The sequence below is a fragment of the Etheostoma cragini genome, chromosome 4 (assembly GCF_013103735.1).
Source record: "Etheostoma cragini isolate CJK2018 chromosome 4, CSU_Ecrag_1.0, whole genome shotgun sequence".
Classification (NCBI taxonomy): Eukaryota; Metazoa; Chordata; class Actinopteri; order Perciformes; family Percidae; genus Etheostoma; species Etheostoma cragini.
Genome location: NC_048410.1, coordinates 4,159,453 through 4,181,673, shown reverse-complemented (window position 1 = coordinate 4,181,673; position 22,221 = coordinate 4,159,453). Strand labels below are relative to the sequence as shown.

Here is a 22,221-nt window from a genome sequence, read left to right as displayed (position 1 = left end):
CGTCTAGTCTATCTGTAGCCGACGCTTTTCGTGCACCCAGCTCATACATCGTTTTCTGCTGCAAAGTTCAAAGAGCAGCTGTTTTTCTTCCCTCTTTATTTCCACCTTACATGGATCATTACTCTATTGAAAGAGTGTTATTTTGCAGCATCTCTGGCAAGTAAAAGCTTAAATCCATCATGTTTGCTCAGTGAAATTGCTGGGGTGAGAGTTGAAAGCTTTGTACATTTAATACGTGGGATTGAGCCAGTTTAGAGGATGACCTAATCAGCTCTCTTGTCAAGGTTGCAGTGTGGTCCTTTTAGAGCGGCTACAGCCTTCTAAATGTGTGTTTCAACTAGAGGACAACAGCAAAATCATGTTTAAAGTTCATTAGGGATGGGCACTGAGAACCGGTGATAAACTGATACCTGTTCCAGAGTGGTCAGTACCAAAAATGTTGAGCTTCTGGTAAAACGATGCTGCTATCTTATTTTATGTACCACTGCTGGGCGCCCGCCGGGTCTAAGCATCTGGGAATGTTTTTTTTCAGCTAACGTTTGTTAGGCTATACTACAAGTATCCAGCTCCTTTGAAGAATAACTCAGTGTGTGTGTACAATGTAAGAGGGGTAGAGAGCATGTGTGACGCTGTGTTAAGTTAGCAGCTAGCTGTGAACCTATATGTGTGTGTGTGTGTGTGTTTGTGTGTGTAAGTGGCTGTGGATGTGTCTTTGTCTGTATGTGTTTTTGTCTGTGTGTGTCCGTGTGTGTGTGTGTCTGTGTCTGTGTCTGTCTGTGTGTGTCTGTGTGTGTGTGTTTTGAGTGAATGAAACTTCTGGAACATTTCTTGTTATAAACCTTACCTCATGTTGAGATTTAATGATACCTAATATTATAGTGAAATATTTGAGAAGGCAAATATGTCAGTGAAAGGGCACAGAATTTAAAAGAAGTGCTCTATAAAAAAGGTCTCTGATCTTAGAATGAATAGCATCCCGTAAATCTTTTAAGTACCAAAATAAGTAGTCAACTATAATACATTCAGATGAAAGAAAGAATCCTCAGACTGTCAGAGAAAAGTAAGGACTATAAAGATGAAATACTTTTCCTACATTTGTACATATTTTGCATCCCGTTTTAGGTTTATAATTGGGGGCTTTTCCCTGCGGCACTAACCTGGTGCTTTGGGCTGAGTCGCATGCAGATGAATCGGGTTGTAACACTGAGAAGAGAAACAGCCAGTCGCAGGTGTATGAGGCCTACTGGGACGCCTGGTAAAGGTTCCTGGGTTTTAGAGAAACATAGGGTTTGGATTTTAATGGTGACCTACTTCTGTTCTGTTCAGCAAGGCTCCACTATGTAAGGACATGCCAAACAGCTTCTTCCCAGATGGATAAGAGGGACGTTCCTAGCTGTGTTTGTTCACAAATAATCATTTACACCATTGACTCCTGTCTCATAGCTGTCTACAAACGATTTCTCATTGAGCAGTTTACTCCAACAGAGGTGATTAAATAACAGTGAGTGGTGCAACACGGCCAATAAGCTCCAATAGCTACCTTCCAAAGGTCAGTGCTGTTGAGACAGCTCGCTGTTCGTCAACTAAATGCAAATTCAACAATTTCAGCAAAGTGGAATCTTCAAACCAGTTGTATTTCATCTTCCCACAAGGATTTAATTGTGGCTTGATGAATTATTATAAACCCCTTTATTCAATAGCTTTTTTATAATTTATAATTAGTTTTTTGTTATGTACAGTGTGTTTATTTCTTAAAAGTATTGGGTTCAAATTCAAAATGCAGTCATATAATTAATGTAGACATATGGTTGAAACCAGGGATGCAGTCAAGACCACCTTTGTCGAGTCCAAGACAAGTGCAAGACCAGGACTAGTCGAGTCCAAGTCAAGATCTAGTCTTGACTTGGTCTTGACTTGGTTCGAGTCCAAGACAAGACCGAGTCCAAAAAGGTTTGAGTCCGAGTCAAGACCGAGTCCAGGACAGAAAAAAGGTCTGATACATGACAGTATCCAGACAGTACTTTTGGGTTTCACTTTCCCGCCAGTAATATCAACATAATAAAGACACCTGGACTCGGTCAAGAGCAAAAGCCATATTTGGTAAGACCAGTGTCAGAGACCAAGACAAGTCCAAGTCCAAATACTAGCGAGTCTGAGACAAGTCCAAGACCATAGAAGAATGGTCTCGAGTCCGGACTCAAATCCAAGACCGGACTCGAGTACTACAGCCCTGGCTGAAAATTCTTCTATTTTGTATACTCCAACAACACATAAAATAAACATGCCGTTTAGAAGATTTCTGCCCAGCTCTAGTAAGCCACGCCCATTTCCGATCCACTGTTGTTGTTTTTTAAATAAACAAATAGATCCAGATAGTAGGTCTGCGTTAAAACCCTACACCTTGTTATGCCTTGAAAAATTGCACGGTAAAAAAGGGAGCATAACGCCTGCATGCTGACTGGATTAAGATAAATACTGTATGCCTTTATAATCGAAACTGCACCCATAAAAAGATATACTATGTTTATTTAGCACATGATTTATTATATTTGGCAAAAGACCACAGTACAAAGGACCGGCCATATCTGTGGAGATGATTTCACAGACATTTTCACAGCACGTCACACTGAATATAGCTCTTGTGATTCATGAGAAATAAAGATATTAATCTTCACTGAATATAAAATTGAGTAATATAGCATTTCTGTCACTTTATCAACTGACACAGAGCATTGTTTTTTATTCTGACAGGTGTGGATTAATGGGTTCATTGAAGCCTATTGGGGACATTAGTTTCTTTTTTTACAGCTGTTGTTTGTTTGTTGTTGGCCCCTCAATCTCCAATTCAACCTCTTCTGTATTTTAGTGAGGAAGTTCAGATAACTTAAACATATTCTCTGCTATTTTCTACCTTTTTTTTTGTCTTGCTGATAGTGGAAACACCACAAGTTTTTTTTTAAGCACATTTATGTTTGAAAGTCCTTGACTTGCTATGATTGCAGTACAGAATAGGACGATGCCGGCTATTGTGAGACAATCAGTATTGTCATTTGCTACGAATGGTGCACTGTTGCATGTTGGCAATGAACACACAGTCAATTCTTTTTTTTTGTTTTACCAAGAATTGATGAGGTTACAGCAGGCATAGTGGGCTGTTTGTCACCAAAATATTGAAAAGACAAAAAGGATTAGCTGTGTCCTCGAACGAGCTAAGTAATTACTGTACTACTGAATGATTGGGAATCAACTAACACATGCAAGAAATGAATACGAGTAGAAAAGATAAGCAGCAATAATGTTGCTGTATAGTCTTAAATCCTCTTTTGGAGGGATGTTGGTAATGGCTAAAATGAATTTCTAAGCAAAACTAAGCAGCTCGCTATGAGAGTTGTAGTCACAATGATTACAATTTAAATACAGAATCTTTTGTGTGGAAAAAAAATAAATTCTGCCAAGCTCTGACAGCATCAATGACTGAATCTACGGGTGTCTTTAGAAGCTTGTTATTATATCACCCTCAAGATTTATGCAGATTTCAGAGGTGGTACCTTTTAAAAGTGTTTAGTTTTGCATAAAATAAGAATAGCTTACCCCCATACTGCTGTAGATTTAGCATAATGTTTTTGAATGCTCCTGGAGATTGGACGCATGCTCTGGAGATATTTTCTTGAAGTAGATTGCCTATTGAGCAGTTCTTTGAATTATGCAATACCCTGTGCTATACAGCTCTGCACAGATCTGTCACTGCTTTCACAACACAATGCGGAAGCCTCCTGTTGCTTAAAGGTTTCTGTAGTTTGAAGACAAAATTACTGGTTGTGATCGCCATTGTGTAGAAAAAGACCTTTGTTCTATCACTGATTGTATTTAAAAGCAATATAAGGTTTTACAGAATTGTCCAATATTAGTATTTAGCTTACAAAGTTTGACCTGATAGAGATGATAAAGAAGAATTCAGAATCAACCTCCGTCACAGCTTGTCGTATCAGAGGCAGTTAGTAGATGTGTTTCGCCGCTGCATAGCTCAGCGACACTGGCAATGGGGATCCGAACGATTCTCTGTCAGGTCAGCAGTGATAGTTGGTTGTTCAGTTACCCGAGAATAGGTGACTGTGAGCCAGGTACGGAGCACCAAGCGGTAGTTTTGGCGGAGATAGTACTTCTATTATTAGTATTATTATTGTTATTAAAGGGTAGTCATGTAAATCCAGTCTTGACTTAAAAATTATGAACTAAAGTAAATAATTGATTAAATGAGCAGCTCATTTATTTGATACATCAGCCATGTAATAATGTAGTCCATCTGTTGTGACTTAATTTATAGTCATTTCTGTTCCCCCAGTAAACACATGGACACTTAAAATGTGTCCGGTTCAATAATAAATGAGGAGAGGTTCTCAAAATGGATTAAATGAATCATCTATAATACCGACTGTGGAGCTCTGCAGCTTTTATTTTATTTTCCCGAGGAACACTAAATAAATGTCACAAATACAGCTGTCCAATTCTGACCGTTGTCCTCGTGTCACAGCTCAGATTGAATTAGCAGGGAACTTCCTGGTCAAAAAAGGCTTCATGAAGCCATATCCTGCTTGGACATGGAAACTCAATAAGAAAGAGAAGGGCAAAGAAAGACTTTACTTCCTGATAACATATTAATGAGATCATCCAGCCTTTAGTCCCGCACTTTTGTGTTCACAGACTATGATTCAGCTGTACTGTTGAAGGCTCTAGGGCTCATAGCATACATGTAGTGAGACCTTGTCATGTTCTAGTGTAGATTTAGACCTAGGGTCCTATCTTGCTCCTGGCACAGGACAAAGTTACGCAAGTGTCTTTGCTAGTTCAAGACTGACGCAGTTGTCAATTTCCTGTCAAGCCCCAAAGTTGTTTATATAGCAAATACACCTGCGCCCATTTTTGTGCCCAGAGATCTGAGGAGCTGTTAACAATAGTCCTCAGAAATCGGCCGGAGTTTAAAATTCCAACCCAAAGAAAGCAAAAGGTAACCGACATCCAGCCGTAAAGTGTGACATCTGGCGGCAACGGACCTATCCCAGAAGTGTTGTGGGTATAAAGGCTGTGAGTGAGACCCAATCTGTAACCCTTGTCACTAAATGTTGACTGATGTTCTCATTTCTGCACTTTAGTGTTGCTATTTGTACTGAAATGCTGAACTGTGTTTTGTTTTTTTTCTTCATCTCATTACTTACCATGTGGAATCTAATCTTATTTCACTGTAACTGCTAAAACATACATGGTACACAATTATATTCCCCACAGTCACTTTACGTGACCCTTGTATACCATTCTTCTTTTATTATCTCAGAACAATTATTTTTCCTTTTTTTTTTTCTTTGTCACCATTTATTAATCTTCCCACTTACACAATTAATCTTACCTCTCACACATTTACACAAATTACTCACCCCAACCACCACCAATAGAGAGGAGGAGCACATTAAGTGTTCACCACTGACAACCCCAGAGCAAATAAAATTTTAGTTCATTTTTTTTTTATGTTTTGAAATCCCGTATAAAGCTCCCCAAAGTACTGTGCTATCGGTTTCACACACGAATGGCCACTCACTGTGAAGGGAAGCATGAAATTATTTTGGTTAGTACTTTTTGTTCTTTGTCTTCTTCTACTTTTGTCTTTTGTTTATCTAGATTTCAGATTGGCAAAGCAAAATCCAAGAGCTCTGTTTACTTTCAACTGGATACTCAACTGTTTGGATACTCAGTAGATATTCAACTGTCAATCCAAAAAGGCTAATTAATATACATAAATATAACAGACTAAAATCAAATGGCAGTAAATCTGGCTGATTCTGGACCCCCCGAATTTAAAGAATGAGAACAATCAAGCTATGACGAAGTCAAAGTAGTGATTAAGTCATTCATTTTTGTTATCTTTAAAGTCCCCATATTATGAAAAACAAATCATTTTTTTCTGGGATTTGGGGTGTTTTTTGTGTCTCTGGTGCCTCCACACGCATTCAAACTTGGAAGAAAACATCCATGCTGTTTTGAGTGAGATACGGGTTCCTGAATTTATCTTTCAGTCTTTGAGTGAGGTGGAAACATTTAAATATTCCCACCCACCACCCCCTCCCATTAGAGCATACATACAGTGTCCATGTCTCCACCCACCAGGTACAGCAGTAACTTTGATTTGGAATCACCGGTTCAGGAGACACTATGTCAAAGCAACACGAAAAGTGTTCTGTTGTTGGCTGTAAAGATGAGCACAAAACACTCTATGGTGTCCCAGTCACAGAGGACAGATGACCGGCATGAGTTGTCACACACGTTATAATTAACTTAGTTATGTTAGCTGCTAGTGTGGCATGCCCTCACACTCTGCAAGATGGAAAGATGGAACAGAAATGAGATGCCTCACTCTGTAGCTCAAACAGAGAGCTCAACACACAGGGTGAAAAGAGGAGCTGCAGCAATGTGGAGTACAACAAAATATGGTGTTTGCTGAAAATTAAACCACATGACCCTAACCTCTAAATACAATTATCAACCTAAGAAATGTGCATAATATGGGCACTTTAAAGCGCCATCATCACTTTCCATAGCCATGCACAAGAAGCACACTGTGTTAACGGTGCTTTAATGGAGTAACTGAGACTTCGGTTGTGTCATTTACAACAAAGAGCTCTAACCACATGAAACCAACTGACTACACCTCTGCATGGACACATTATCCTAACATCCCTGGGCAAATGAATAAATAAATAAATGAACAAATAAAAGCAGGTTGACATTGAATGAGGGTATTTTTTCTAGACAATTGTTAACCACAAATCAGGCTCTATATCCTATTACCACCTAAATAGCTGTTGAAGACACGTCTCACTTCAAATCATTCTTCTCAGGGCTGTGGTGTAGTGACAGGCATTTCAAATGGATATGTTTTGTCTGCTTAAACATTTAAAGCAGCATCGACCTGTTTCTGCCACCGCCAAATTGTCTTCTTCTTCTTCTTTTTTCTTTTTTAGAAACTGTATACGTTTAAAGTCAGCTATATTGTATTTCCTGTTGTCCTACAGTGAGCAGTGTCCTGCAGAGTCCTGTCTTCACCAAGCAGCCTGGCAGCATCGTCTATCCTGTGGAGACCGTGGAGAAGAACAGGGAGGTGGTGTTCAGCTGTGAAGCCCAGGGAAGCCCACCACCCATGTATCGGTGAGTGTAGTCTCGCATTGCCAGACCTTCCTTAACAGTGCTGTGGAGGAGGGCCTGGCTAGTACACATAGCATTCCGGGGTGGGAGAGAAACATGCTCTACTTTATCGGCATTTCTTTAAATCAATCCCAATCATCTTGGGCGGTGCTAAGTGCCGGATGGAGCCCCGGTGCCGCAGCAAAGTAGCCTCGGGACGGAACTTGTTTTGGTGGAACAGTACATTACAGTAGGTTTAAAGATTGTTTTAGTTGTGCCTCAGAATACTCAGATTGGACAGATAGTCTGTCTGAGGAGCAGTTAACCATAGTCCTCATAAATCGGCTGGAGTTTAAAACACAAAGAAAGCAGAAGGTAACAATAATGTTTTTAGCAGCAATCATACTAATCCGTGGAGAGTTGTGGATGTAGACTACGATGAGTGTGACTGCAGGTTGTCATCTGTCGCCCTCCGCACATTGTTCCTCCCCATCAATGCAGCTTGCTTTTACACGGCTGACAATGTCAACAACCTTCATTTTTAGACAACCTATCACTGGCAAATGTCTCAATCTTGTCCTAAACAATCCCTCTTCTCCTGTTGGCTGAGTATACCAATATAAGTGAAGCATGTTCATGTTATTTCCAATTTAACCAATAAGTGATGCTTTATACTGAAATTCTGATTAATCCCCTTGTGTGGGCAAAGACTTATCTACATACATCAACCCCTGGCCTTCCATAGCACCTGAGTGCAGTAATAGAAGAAATGCTTTTCTTATGTAGAAGTAATACTACTCTGATTTCTTACAACTGAACTGATGCGTTTAGGGAAGTAGGTAAGTATAGGGAGTCAATACTTGTAACTTTTCAAAGTAAAGCGAGTTCTAACTTAAAGCAACATTGCAATATCATTATTATTATCTTAAAATACAAGCTTTAAAATCATTTGATGCTACATTGAGAATTGTGCCTCTTTCATTCCCACGTGTAAGCTTTATGGCAATACCACTGATTTTGGTAAAACTGGATGATATTTCACAGAGAAAATGTTTTTTGGTTTTCCCTCTGATGCCCTGTAGCTGCTCTGCCTCCACTGTCGTTGATGTACGGAGTTTCCTGATGGACAGAAACCTTTACTGGTTGCTCAATTCAGGCCATCAGCCAGTTAGCTCAGTGTGAGCCGTGCTGCCGGGACTGGTTCAGCGAGCGTTGAGCACCCGGGAAATGTTGGTGTCTAAAACCTAGCATAGGATACCTGGACCAGTGCGAGATGGAGGTTTTTAGGCCCCAAAGGGCCGCAACGGATATCATGGCAGTTGCAAAGAAGACCGAAAAACATGTTGAAGGAGGAAGCTAACAAGAAAAAAGGGAGCTGGCCAGAGTAAATCTCCCAGTTTAATCCATACACTTTAAACAACACTTTGTTCTAAAACTGGAAAAGCAGAAAGTTTCTTATCTGACAAAGCCTGCCCCACTGATGAGGACTTCAAGGACTCAAAAAGTTTTTGGAGCTTGTAGTTTGAAATGTGCTTTACTTCATTGTGCTCTTAACAGTAATATAGCGGAGAAAATGTTTGTACCCTGTAATATCGTGCTGGGCGTTGTCGATGTGTGCTTAGACCCCTATTCATCCTGAATGGAATTTTTAAGGATTTGTCAAGTCTTGGCTCTGTTGTTTCTAGCTTTAGAAAAGACTTGTTCATCCTTGCAAGTCAAGCTTGAGCTGATCAGTATCATAGGAATGTGTTATATAAAATCTATTTTGTGGGGGATTTTCCCTTTCAACCCACTGCTGGAAACGTCTAGTCTATCTGTAGCCGACGCTTTGCGTACAGCCAGCTCATACATCGTTTTCTGCTGCAAAGTTCAAAGAGCAGCTTTTTTTTTTTTTCTCTTTATTTCCCCCTTACATGGATCATTACTCTATTGAAAGAGTGTTGTTTTTCAGCATCTTTGGCAAGTAAAAGCTTAAATCCATCATGTTTGTTCACTGAAATTGCTGGGGTGAGATTTGGAAAGATTGGTACATTTAATACTTAGTCTCCTGTCAAGGTTGCATCGTGGTCCTGTCAGAGCAGCTGCAGCCTTGTGTTTCAACAAGAGGACAACAGCAAAATCATGTTCAAAGTTCATTAACTGCACATAGGGATGGGTATTGAGAACTGGTGACCTGTTCCAGTGGTCAGTAAGGAAATGTTGAGCTTCTGGTCAAACGATACTGCTATCTTATTTGATGTACCACTGCTGGGCGCCCGCCGGGTCTAAGCATCTGGGAATGTTTTTTTCAACTAACATTTGTTAGGCTATACTACAAGTATTCAGCTCCTTTGAAGACAAACTCAGTGTGTGTTAATAATGTAAGAGGGGTAGAGAGGGAGAGAAAAAGATTCAGAGAGCATGTGTGTGACAACGAGTTAAGTTAGTAAGTTAGTTGTGAATGTGTGTGCGTGTGTGTGGGCGGTCAATATTAGGCTGTAAGGTTATAGCTGGGAACGTAGTCGCGCAGTAGTGATGGCCAAATGAAGCTTCGGGAACCAGTGTCTTTATTTCCAGAGCTCATTGATGGCGTTCAATAGAACACACTGAATGGCGATGCACCTTTTTATCTTAAAACCAAGAGTGCCATCTACTGGGCTCAGAAACTAAAGACACTGGTTCACGAAGCTTCATTTGGCCATCACTACCTCCAACGTGAAGACTTTAAAATAAAAGAACAGTAAAGAGTAGCCTACTTACAACCGCTAACATTGTTGCAAAAATACAAAACAGTTCTAAAATATTTTTTTAAACCGCTGTTAACCTGTGATGTCTTTGTGCTCTTCATATATATTTTGTTGTGTGCTTTTATTTTGATATCTCTGCAAAGGAACAACATCCTTTGGAGGCTGGTCATGTGTCCAGCTCTCATTAGATAAGTGATAAAGATTCTGCCTACTTGTAGTGTATAGGCAGAATATTTTTTTTTACATAATCTGTAAATCAAAAAATACTAAATGAGGATTTACAGCTAATAACGCGTCACTAAACATTAGGTGTTTTCAAACCAACCACACAAGAAATTCTACATACAGTACAATAACTACATAAGAAAATACAATTACTAGATTTATTATTAGTCTTAGAACAGTTCACAATATGTTTTAAACTCTCAATAATTGATGAACCAGGTGATCCACCTAATATCTGCTAAAAGAAGGGAAAGAGGCCAAGTTCTTCACTCAGGTCTGGGTGACTTGGTCGTAGATGTATTATGTCTCTCATCGCCTGAGGCGTTTAACTCTGTGAAGTCACTGCCTTGCTGGGCCACCCAGATAGTTTCAGGCCATTGGATATGCAGGGTTCCCAGTGCAAATAGCATAGAGGTGTTAAGATACCTTGTCACTCAGTCTTCCTTCTGTTTGATCCATAGACCGTTAATATAAATGGTTTGATCTATATAAAAACAGCTGCGGTGGAGTCAAGCCTGTAGACAACATGGCTGGTGTTTCAGATCACAAAACGTATGTTGTCCTGTGAAGAAGATCCTCGAAAACACATTTCTGCTGGTTAAAAATACAGATGGGAAATTTTCCCTTGGAACTATTATGGCAAAATAGTAAATGGTGCCTGGAATAGATTTTGTTTGTATGCCACACCCCACCTAATGGTCTAGGGCATATTTTTGTTCTTCTTTAAAGTACTTTTTCTGTGAGTACCAGGCTTAACATGCACTGCCTTATGAGCCAGATGGTGTGATATTATGCCACTGTGTACACGGCGTGTTGTTACATGATTACATAAAGCATGTGCCTAACAAATGGAACTGCTGTTGTGGCCTGCTTGCCAGCATAAATCATTGTTAATGGAATTATTAAATAATCTAGTTTATGTGTTCTAATGTAATCTGTTGCTCCATACTTCCCACGGAGGATGATACGTGTGAGAGTCACTGGACTCGCAGTTCCCCTCATGCTTTCTATAATTGTTCCCAAACTGGTCTCAATTTTTCTGTAGTTAAGAATGTGCTTGCGTTTTACAAAAATTTGACTATCTGTCACTTAATGGGTTTAAAGTTGTTTAATTGGCCAAAAGCAACAAGAGCTGTCATATGGCATTTCATTTATCAGCACAGAACATTGGAAGCCCTGGATGGGCAATTATCTTTAACTACCACTATGTTCAACTACCACACAAATACACAATATAGTACATTAGGGGATTGACAATATCTTCCTATCACTGGGTAAATGTCTTATCCCTTTCAACATGGGACATGATTACTCACTCAGATACATCAACACATGTTCCAGGCTGAATTAGCTATCCAGTTTAATGTTTTAGAAAGAAAGGATAAAAGCATTAAATTGAAAACTTGTCAGAGAAAATCTTGGTTTCAAGCTGCCGCACAATTACACCTTTTCAATTTGGATACAATGCAGAGTCTCTCCGAGCAATTATGGCAGTGAAAAATGCTGCTTTCATATTTGACGGGATAACTTTTGTTATTCTCAATCGGACAGAGGAAGTCACAATCTCGGCCTGATACAGATGTTTTTAGCGTCACTCCCCTCTACCCTAACCACTCTCATTTTTTTATTTGAGTCAAAGGTGTTGCTTTGCTGTAAAATATTTATGTTGATTTTTGTTTGTTCCACCTCAGCTGCAAATGAATCACTGCTGTAGTCCTATGAGACTGCGGCCACCACCGCCCTCAGGCTCTTCTCTATTGTGTGTAGTAATAAGGCTCTTGAGAGCATGCACTTACTTATGACTGAACCGGAGAAGGGCCATGAAAGACTATTGTGCAACACACTTTGTCTATTAAAAGAAAAAAGTCTGTAGAGGCGCTTTGTGAGTGCTGCAATGCCCAGCCCACAAATACGCTGCTGTTTTGGGGACATTTCAGTGCGGGTAGACATGTAAGCAACACAGTCTGACATTGTTTTTCATGTAATCAGCTCCTACTTGCGTATTATATGACGATCTTGGACTGACTCCAGTGGCCACAGTTGATTTTCTGCAACAAAATAAGCAAATGGGTTTCTTATATAGAGTATATTAAACTATAAAAGATTGAATACAGCAAGAAATAAAAGAAACCAAAATGATAACACGACACCACTGTCATTGTTTGCTCAAAAAGGCTCTAATGCCTCAGAGGCACCAAAATGGCACAACATGGAGAGTTACTGTTGTGCAGTGCACAAAAAGAGCTTTGCACAACTTCTGTCTACTGTACTAAAGGGCTTTAGCAAAGCCTCTTTTTTTCATATCAAAGCTGCTTTATTTTACAAATGTAACAATACACTGTTTTTCCCATTTGAACCTAAAATCATTTAGAGAAAATTATAAAATTAAAGCAATAGGAAATTTAGAACTTCTCCTTGAAGAAATAATCGACCACCAAATCCCCTTGGCTCCTAATCAAATCTAAAATGTCAATTTTCTAATAAGGTACACAATGTTCCTTTCATGTGTGTTTCTCTGCACATAGCCGTTTCTTGATTTGAGGGTTATACATCATTGATAACAAATAACAGCATCTGAGCTTTTTTTTGGGCACTGTTAAGTTATGGCTTTAAGTCAGATTTTCCTCCCACCTGTGTTTTTCTAATAAGATGCATCTGTGTGGAGAAAATGAAGAAACTGTTGGCATTTTAAGTGAATTATACATACTGTTTCCATTTTTGATCACTAGTCTAGAATGCACAAGTGTGAAGGCAAAGTTGCAGGTATTTGTTTAAGTTGTTGCACCACAATGATTAGGCAGCATTTTTATGCAGTTTGACTGGGGTCTTGCAAGATATATGGCCTGCAATGCTATCTATTCTCAGGGAGTCAAGTCCTTGGCACCACAGTTGTTCAATGCGGCTTAGATTAACACAAAACCTGAGGGCGTGATTTCTGGGCCCTCTCAACTTTTCATTTTCTTAAAAAAAACGATCAAATGTACAAGCCACGTTCCTCTTGTCCTCTGGAATGCTTCCATTGCCCCAGTCTACACTGAACAATGTTTAACTTGTTAATTTACATGTTAATTTCCTCCATTTATTTGTGTTAAGGTGGAAACTGAATGGCACGGAAATCAGCCCCAAATCTGGATCTCACTACAGCCTTTCTGGAGGCAACCTCAGAATCAGCCATCTGAACAAGGACCAAGATGCTGGAACGTATCAGTGCCTCGCCTCCAACTCTTTTGGGACCATCGTCAGCCGAGAGGCCAGTCTAACCTTTGCATGTGAGTCTTTGTCTCCCCAATCCCCCCCCTCCCCGTCTCTCTCCGTCAACACTTTTGTGGCTTCTGAGCTTCCACTGACAAAGTGGTGCAGTGGAAAAAAAGACACAGTGGTAGTACTTTAGGGTAACATGCTGATAACATGACAAACATGGAAACAGCTCTTTGGGGAACTATTAAATCCCTGTGTGTGTTAGCGAGTTTACTCTAAGTCATCATTGCAGATCAAACACAAAGCTACAAAGAAGTCCATGTGAATTGAAACTCAAAGCAAGGCTTCTTTATGTTGAATAATACAACTGCCACTAGTGCTACTGAAACCTACAGAGAAGTAACCCCTGAAGCTCCCTCTGGCTTTATGGAGTTTTACAGTGACATTCAACACATTGTTTATCTGTCTTCACTATTTTGCTTCACTCTCATTGCTCTCATAGCGTTGTTTATGACCACAGCAGGCAGCTATTTTCAGAGAAAAAGCTATAAAAAATCACTGAACGCTACCTGTCAGCATCAAACAGCAGACAGACACAGAGGCTAGCTGGTGAACATAGTGGAGCATTTAGCAGCTAAAAAGAGAGACATTTCCCTCAGGAGTTTGTGGAGACCAAAACAGAGCTAAAATGACCGATATTAAGGTAGGCAGAAATAGGACTCAATGTTGCTCCATATTCATGCAGGATGAGTAAATTATAACTATTTGCTAATTTGTTTACTGCATCAATTCTATATGGTAATAATATGCCAATGTTGTGTTTTCAGGATATTATGCTGCTCCCAAGTTTCCAATAAGTTCAGTTTTAAAGAGAAATACGGAGGTATTAAAAGCTAAATATACTTAAACATTGAAAGTAAAAATATTCATAATGCAGAATCACCCTTTTTTATGTGCTACATTTATTTATTTATTGAATCTTATCCGTACCTTTAGCTCTCAACTAAATTTAGTTGAATCAACAGTACAATTTGTTGGTTTAAAATTAATAGGAGTTATAAAATAACATAAACAAGACATATTGATGTAAAGTACCAGTATCTTAAAATTGTACCTTCTACCACTGCACAGTGGTTATTTTGTGTATTCAATTAGTTTATAAATTAAATAACAACTTTGGTAGAGGCTTCTTAAAACAATATCCCATGCAAAAAGAGCACAATCAGTTTAGCAGATTAATGTTTTTAATGACTTTATTTTATCGATTTGAGGGCGTCATGCTGATGGACTGTTTGACAGATCTTGATGAGTGTGACTGACAGCCTCGGGAGTTCATATTCCTGAAGCATGAGGAAGTCAATAAGTGCCTACATATATGTGCCAGTTATCGGACAGGCATAAATGATGACATTAATGGCACACAAGTAATTGCTTGCTCAGATTAGATTCAGAGGTGTCGCGTTCGGGGACAAGGCCACTAATATAACTCAGGTCATTTGTTTGGTCTCCTGGACAAGTGAGAAGTCAATCCACAATCCGATTCTGCTGGTGGATTTCCTCTATGAATGACAGTTCCATCCATTGTATGGCTCTGACCTTACCAGCCTTCAGTTGTTGTCACAGAGTCAGGGCATGCATGTATGACCGAGTGTCATCTGTCTTCTTTATTACTCTTGGTATTGCTTAATTAACTCTACAGCATGATTGAATGGTGAAGGTTCAAATGATTAATTTAAAGGGCAACTGGTATTAGTGGAGAGACTCATGTAATCCTTTATAGGAATTTAAGCAAACCAAAGTACATGAGTTTTTCTGCAGCTGGGAGGCAGCCACAGATATTCCGCTCCTGTAGCGCGGACTACCAGTCAAATACAAACTTTGCACTCTTTTGGTGCAAGTCCTTTTTCCCCGTGAGTAAAGACTGTGAACTTTAATTAGTTCTAAACAAAATTTGGTTTAGATTTTGACAGACTTTGGGCCTGCTGCCAGAGCCAAAAAGAGAGTGTTATTTGTAACTATGAAAATCTATATCTGCTACACCTAAAAGGTCAAAAGTCAAGATTTAAAAATCGTATCTGTGTAATTGATATATTTCCTATTGGAACAGGATGGGGCATAACAACCTGGTCTCACGGCAGTTTGGGAAATGGTCACGCTATTTTTATCTATTGATCTCGGAAATGAAACGCCACACACCGATGACAACAACAGGATGGACCACCACGCGGGGGATGCACTACAACAACGGGACGGTTGTGATTAGGTGAAGAAGAATTCGGAAAGGAACTGCAACACGCGGGAAGCGTCCCTGTACATGAGTCAGTAGATTAAATAAAGTCACCATTTCAAGAACTGCCATGAGACTGGGCTGGGCACAATGTAGGGAGGGAGCATCTGAGAGTAGACCATCAAGGAAATTAGAGAATTAAAGAAACTTTTATTGAAAGGGAGGGATTGTGGTCAGTTGATTGCATGCCTCTGTCTGTGCTCTAGCAGCTGTCCAAGTGGACATGACCAAACAAATTGTCGAGGTAAACACATCTGTCACCACTGGCTCGAGTGACGAACCAGAAAAAGCAAAAGTTCTGGACCCAAAATGCAACAGGGAAGTTGCAGGTGAAGAATTTGTTAAAACAGAATACAATCCAGGCTTACGTGAGTCTTAAAAAATCCAAACAAGGTAAAAATTACCAAAATAATTCCTGGACCCCACACTGGCAACAAAAAGGTCCAACACAAGGGGAACGTAGAAAAAAAGAACTAGCAGGTACACTCCATAACAACGGTTACATGAAAAGTACTGAACAGAACAGAGAACTTTAAATACAGGAGTAAATGAGCAGGGAGAACAGATGAAAAGCATTAGGGACAAATCAGATTGAAACAGGATACAAAGCTAAACCAAGACACATGAAACCAAACACTCCAAAGTAACACAGGAAGTAAACAAAGCGGAACATATTTGCAAGATGAGTACAGGAAAAACAGAATAAATAACAAGGAAACAGGAATGACTCAAAACACAGAGCAAGAGTTAAGATAAAACATGAAACATTACAACCGGAACCCTAAACCCTAATAATATCTGAGATTTTTTGACAATAAATGAAGGCAAACTTAACATTTGCTAATATTATTCTACTATTTAATTAATCAAATCATGTTTTGTTTGAGACTACATGTGCTAATCCAGATATCTAAGTAACTCTGATTCTACATAAATGAATGTAATGCACCCAAAGAATTTGAAATTAAAAGGCTTAGCCAGTTTACCCAGAGTATATCATCAGATTTAATTTAAGATGTAAATCTGCCAGGCTTCATAGTCATTTGTTGCCTTGATAATAAATTGTCTGTGCATGCAATGTTAAGAACTTGTTTTTTACGCGAAATCAACAAAGACGTTTAAAAAGGATTTGAACATTTTCTTCACACATGTATGTGCAAGTCTGCCAATAAAAAGGGTTTGTGATCCCAAACTGAAACAAACTTCTAGTTTCTCACAAAAAATAAATACATAATATTGAAATAAAAAATGGGTCTTAAAATTGATAATGAAATCCTAATAGTGAGTAATTGGGAGCAGGAGTTCCTGTTTTCAGCAGAGCATCCAGTGAACATGCTCTGCCTTCTAATTTACTCATTTAGATCTGAGTGTAAGGGATTTCTGCCTTCTTTATTTAATTAAATAGGTATCAGTGTAGTCTTAATCTTGCTCCTGAGTTATCTTTCTAAAATGTATTAACAACGTTTTAGAAAGATAGTTATATTGTGCTTTTGGGCTTTTTTCATTTCCTTTATTGTGTTATATCTTTTTTTGTGCATGTAATAAGTTTACAAAGGGATAAAGCCCAAAGTCCACTCCAAAGGGACTTACCATCTCCAACAGAAAACACTGTTCACCAACTGCTTCAAATACAATTATGAACCTGAAAATGAGCATAATATGAGCACTTTAACTTAAAGGATCTGTGTGAAGGATTTAAGGGGATCTATCGGGGTAGGAGTACATAACTTTAACTTCTTCCTACTCCTTTTTGCATGTGTAAATAGAGGTTTTTAACTACTGAAAATATGTTTTATTTCATTCACATGTTCAAAATAAAGAAATCACTCAATCAATCAATCAATCAACTGGCAGAAAGGGAATATAATATGCATAACTATTTTTTCAATAGTGCATTATCCCAACTAAATATCACTGTGTTTTTATTTAGCACGAGCCCTTAATCTTTACATGGGGAGTGGGTTGTCACTCCCCGATGTAAGTGGAGTGCTGATTTGAGCAGCGCATGCGTCACTTTGCAACGAGTGAAGATGTGAGTTGCGCATGCGTCACTTTGCAACAAGCCACCCACAAGATGCAAAAGAGAGATTTCTGTCAGGTCAATACAGTAAAAATGGACCTACTTAACGAAGTTCCTTCACTACTGGCTACAAGCAATCAATCCCCCATAGATAGCTACAACGTTTTAGAGATGATTCCCATCTTCTGTTATTGTTTGTAATGAGAAAAAATTATTATTTCATGAATTTCACAAATTTCAGTATGATACGTTATGCCTTAAACAGTTTACATCTGAGCATGCGCAACTCAAATCTGGACTTGACCTACATCGTGGAGTGACATGGGTCCTTGGCTACAGAGCCGGCCATGTTTCACCGCCATGTTTTTACAGTAGCCCAAAGTGGACAAACCATTCTAGAGAGAGCCTTTCATGTTTTCATATTACGCACAGGCCAATAAATGCCACTAAAACTTTCACACTGCTCCTTTAAATTCTTAAAACCCTTTTTGGTGTCATCTGCCAGGGGGTCTGCTCAATGTTTTAGGATCCATTTGTTTAAATCATAGAGGTATAAAAAAGGATTTATTTTCTTTTCTTTTTTACAATAGATAACGTTTTAACGTTTCAACAAATCTATAATTCATAGACTCTGCACAAACTGTATTAAATGTCTAATATCTTTCTAATACAGTTTGTGTATTATAGATCATTCTTTCACATAACTGTAATTTTTCAAAGAGACAGACATTAGGAAGTCCTGATGTGAAATAACCTCTACTTTAAAACATACATTTCCAGATACATTTGAATTAAGAGGTTTTTTTTGTTTTGTTTTTACAGGATAATATTAATCTGTTCACTTTAATATTCAGTCTTGCTAAAACCCAACTGAAAACCGCACAGTGTGAATTTGTATTTTCTAAACTGTGTGCAAGTGCTCCGCTTCCTGAACTTACAAATAAAATATTCTGCAGTCAAGCGTAAACACAGTGTACAATGGAACTCAGTTCTCCTGCAAAATGACATTCCTCGGTTAACACTTGTTAGTCTACATGCTCCACGACGCCTTCAAGGTTATTCTTTGAAACTGGCGGCACTCCAAAATTCTTCAGCATTCCTTTCTATGTCACAAACTTTTGATGGATGATGCTACTCCTCGCGAGGGTTGTGGCTGTCTACCCCCTAAGGCAAGGATAACTGATGGGCAGTGGGTGCTTCCACTCAATACTCGCTGCCCTTGATTAGTATGTCTATTGATTCTATATCAGTGATTATGTAAAAGATGTACACCCATAATTCATACTGATGAATAGGCTGTATATTCAATATCGGAATTAGAACTTTGGCCTCTTACATGGGACGCGCTGAGAGGGCTGTGCTTTGAATGCAATGACAAGCTTACTCAGTGTTGAAGTTTCCACCACGCAATTACATGACCAGGGATGTCAAGAAGAGACAGCTCTCAAGAGAAATGTTCTTGGATGTGGAGCTTGCCATGAAACATATCATGTTTTGCATGGGGGTTCATATTCACTTAGCTTACATACAGTATATAGCTTCTCCTCAGTGTCAGACACACTCAGACTGTATTTTGCTAAGCATATAGGGGTAAGAATTCCTGATGTCACCAGAGTAGGCTTTAAAGCCTTAAGGGGAAACACGAATACGGTACCTCATTTAAATGCAAATAAATCCTCTAGACTCCCCTCAGCTGTGATAATGTGGAGTGAGTATATTGACTTAGTTAATGAGGTGTAAATAGCTAATGCGTGTACTCAAGCTTTTGGTTTTTATCTGCAGTACACTATCAAGATATCACTGTTAGCAGGACCTGCTGTAAGGTGGCATTACATACTTAGGATTTACTGTTTAACTCTTTTCAAGACACAAAACCAAGGTCCAAAATTATTTTTTTTGTCCACCAGTCAAATGGATCGTGAATGTTCAAATCTAACCAGCCACTCAATCTATCGCCATTGTTTTTTTGGCTGGTGAATTAAGCAAATCTACCAGATACTAGGGATGGGGGGATATTTTCTGTGGCAATACTGTGTCAATACACAGATGAAAAAGGGCCTCCTTTGAGGACATAATTCGGAATTGGCAAACATTTTTAGTTGAAAAAAGGTAATAATGTGCAATATATTGCAGAATATAGCAAAATGGGTTAAATCCTTATAATATTGTATCGTGATTATATCATATCATGAGGCCTCTGGTTATTCCCACACCTACCAGCCACGTGCATATTTCAACAGCATTTGACTAGTAGGTGGTGCTAATTTTGGACCTGATTTGTAACCATCCAGACCTACAAATATTAACCCTATCCCTAACTGTTTCATGACAGACTGAGATTTTGTGAAAGTACAGATGTAAATGTGAATAAGGCTCAGCTGTTTAGCCACCTTCCACTTGAAGACAAAGAGCATCCTTAAGGAGTCGCAGGTTGTAATGAATCCATGGTCACGGTTGGACAGGCTTGTTGAAGTATGATAAGTTGTGCTGGCATTTGGAAAGCTCATATGTCTGGGATGTGATCATCCCCCTAATCTGGATCATTGTTTGTAATGCAAGCCCAGGTTTGCAATAATGAATGCTAATGGATCTAGATGGGGCATCACGTTTACTTGTTCTGAGGCTATTAATCACTGTTAGCTGCTTCCCTTTTGATAATGACACAGAAGCTTCAATGTAAGCAGCAGAACATTTCTTTAATGGAAATTTGAAAGGAGTTACATTCATTGCTGTCCCTTTATGTGAACATTTTAATGGATATTTTATTTGAGATGTCCCTTGCAGGCAAACTGTATGCCTTAATGCTTTCTATTGAACTCAAAGTGAACATGTGCCCAGCTGTATGCACTCTAAAAAGCATGCCTTTGGTGAAGCACCCCCCCACAATGTCCGCTATGCATCCGAAGGTTTCGGCTATTGCATCGAGCCCCTTTCACAACGATGCTTCTTTTGCTCTTTTTCTGCTGTTGAAAGTGGGTGGCTGGGGAGGTGGAGGTGAGTTTTGGATTGTACCAGTATTGCAGCATGCTTTCAGCACGGGCCAGGCAACGTCTATGGATCTGGATTTGGACAATCAGTGGCTTTAGTGAAGTGCACATTGCCACTTCACGAATCACAACAGCTTTGATCTCAGCCAAAAATAATGCCAAAAAGACTGTTTTTGGGAATCCATTCAGTACCTTAGATGTCTCTTGCTCTTGTTCACTTTGTTCTATAGGCTTGTATTTTGGGGAGGCTTGGGTGCTTTTATCTAACCTTCTATCGTGCCTTCAGATGAAAGTAAGTGGTGGAGCTACTCAAAAAAAGGCTTCTATTGCCATTTTGTTTTGCCAAGGAAAAAAAAATGATTTTGTCAATTCCAGTCATGTTTGGATAGGAAAAGAGTGTCTTTATATTTGTAGCCTCTTACTTGGACTTTCAAGAGTGGAAACGGACTGATGTACAGCCAAAATAATTCGTGTAACTAAAGGTGCAGAGGTGAAAGAAAAAGTAGAGCAGATATTTTAGCTCCAAGCTCCCATCAGTGATCTCTGATGAGAAAAACCAACCAGAGATCAAGCCAACTGACAACAGGGAAGTCAATTAGCCTTGCTACATTAATTACATTTGAGTGACAGTCGGGAGATAGCCAGACGGCCAGCGGTCCTTTAAAAAGCTAGTGAGAAGTAGCAATTTGTAAAATATGACTAGCTATAAAAAATGAATGGCCTAATTTTAGCACGGGGGCAAGATAGAATGCCACACACGTCATAAACCTACAAGAAAGCACCTTAAATTCATATCAGACATCTTTGCTCTGTCTTTCCTTTTTATGCACTTTTATGAGTTGGTCACCACCCTGCCAGTGCCGGGCGACTTTTTCACAGCCCAGAAAATATAATTTGGAGGGACAGTGATTTGCAGAGTAAAAAGGACTGTTGACAGGGAATTTGTCATCCTATCTATGCACTGCGCTCAGATGCTCACTTATTCTGATGTGGAGATGGCGTGTTGTTTTTCCAGAAAGGAGCAGGGACAAACAAATTCATAAATCAAATGAGTGAATTTACGTGTTATGAGCAGTGTAATCCTGCACTTCTTTTCCCACTTTGACAGTATGTAAGTAATTTACACTTGAGATACTGAACACAAGGAACAGATCTAAGATGTAGTGAAGGCATTACGGAAACCTATTCGCAAACCTATTTATTTTTCACTTTGGAGCCTTTGAATGACTAATTATGGACATGACCAGGATGGAAAATGTAGAGAGATTGGACAGTTTTATGTAACTGCTTAGTGCAGAAACAATAAACCAACAAGAGTGCTTTCACACTTTCCATCAATATTCTGTTTTCAGATAGCTAATAGAAATGCAAAGGATAGTAATCAGATTTTTGAAAGGTAAGAAAAGAAAAACAGGTGATGCTTATCAAGCAAACGCATCAGTCCAAACTCAAGGAAATAATATGCAGTCTGTTCACTTTCAATGCAACATAAAGGTCTTGAGTCATTTATGTCTAAAAAGGTCCCATGACCTGCTGCTTGTTGGATGTTTTTTCATAAAGGGCTTAGTGGTCCCCTAATACCATATCTGAAGTCTCTTTCCTGAAATC

The 22,221-nt window shown here is 39.1% G+C and overlaps 1 protein-coding gene across 1 annotated transcript in view; it reads left to right on the top strand.

Moving 5' to 3' along the window:
- The window catches only part of cntn4 (contactin 4), a 140,518-nt gene that overhangs the window by 36,410 nt on the left and 81,887 nt on the right, over positions 1 to 22,221 (top strand). The window contains exons 3-4 of the mRNA XM_034868476.1: positions 7,062 to 7,194; positions 13,215 to 13,390. Of these exons, the coding sequence (XP_034724367.1) occupies positions 7,062 to 7,194; positions 13,215 to 13,390 (309 nt within the window). The remainder of the gene's footprint in view (positions 1 to 7,061; positions 7,195 to 13,214; positions 13,391 to 22,221) is intronic.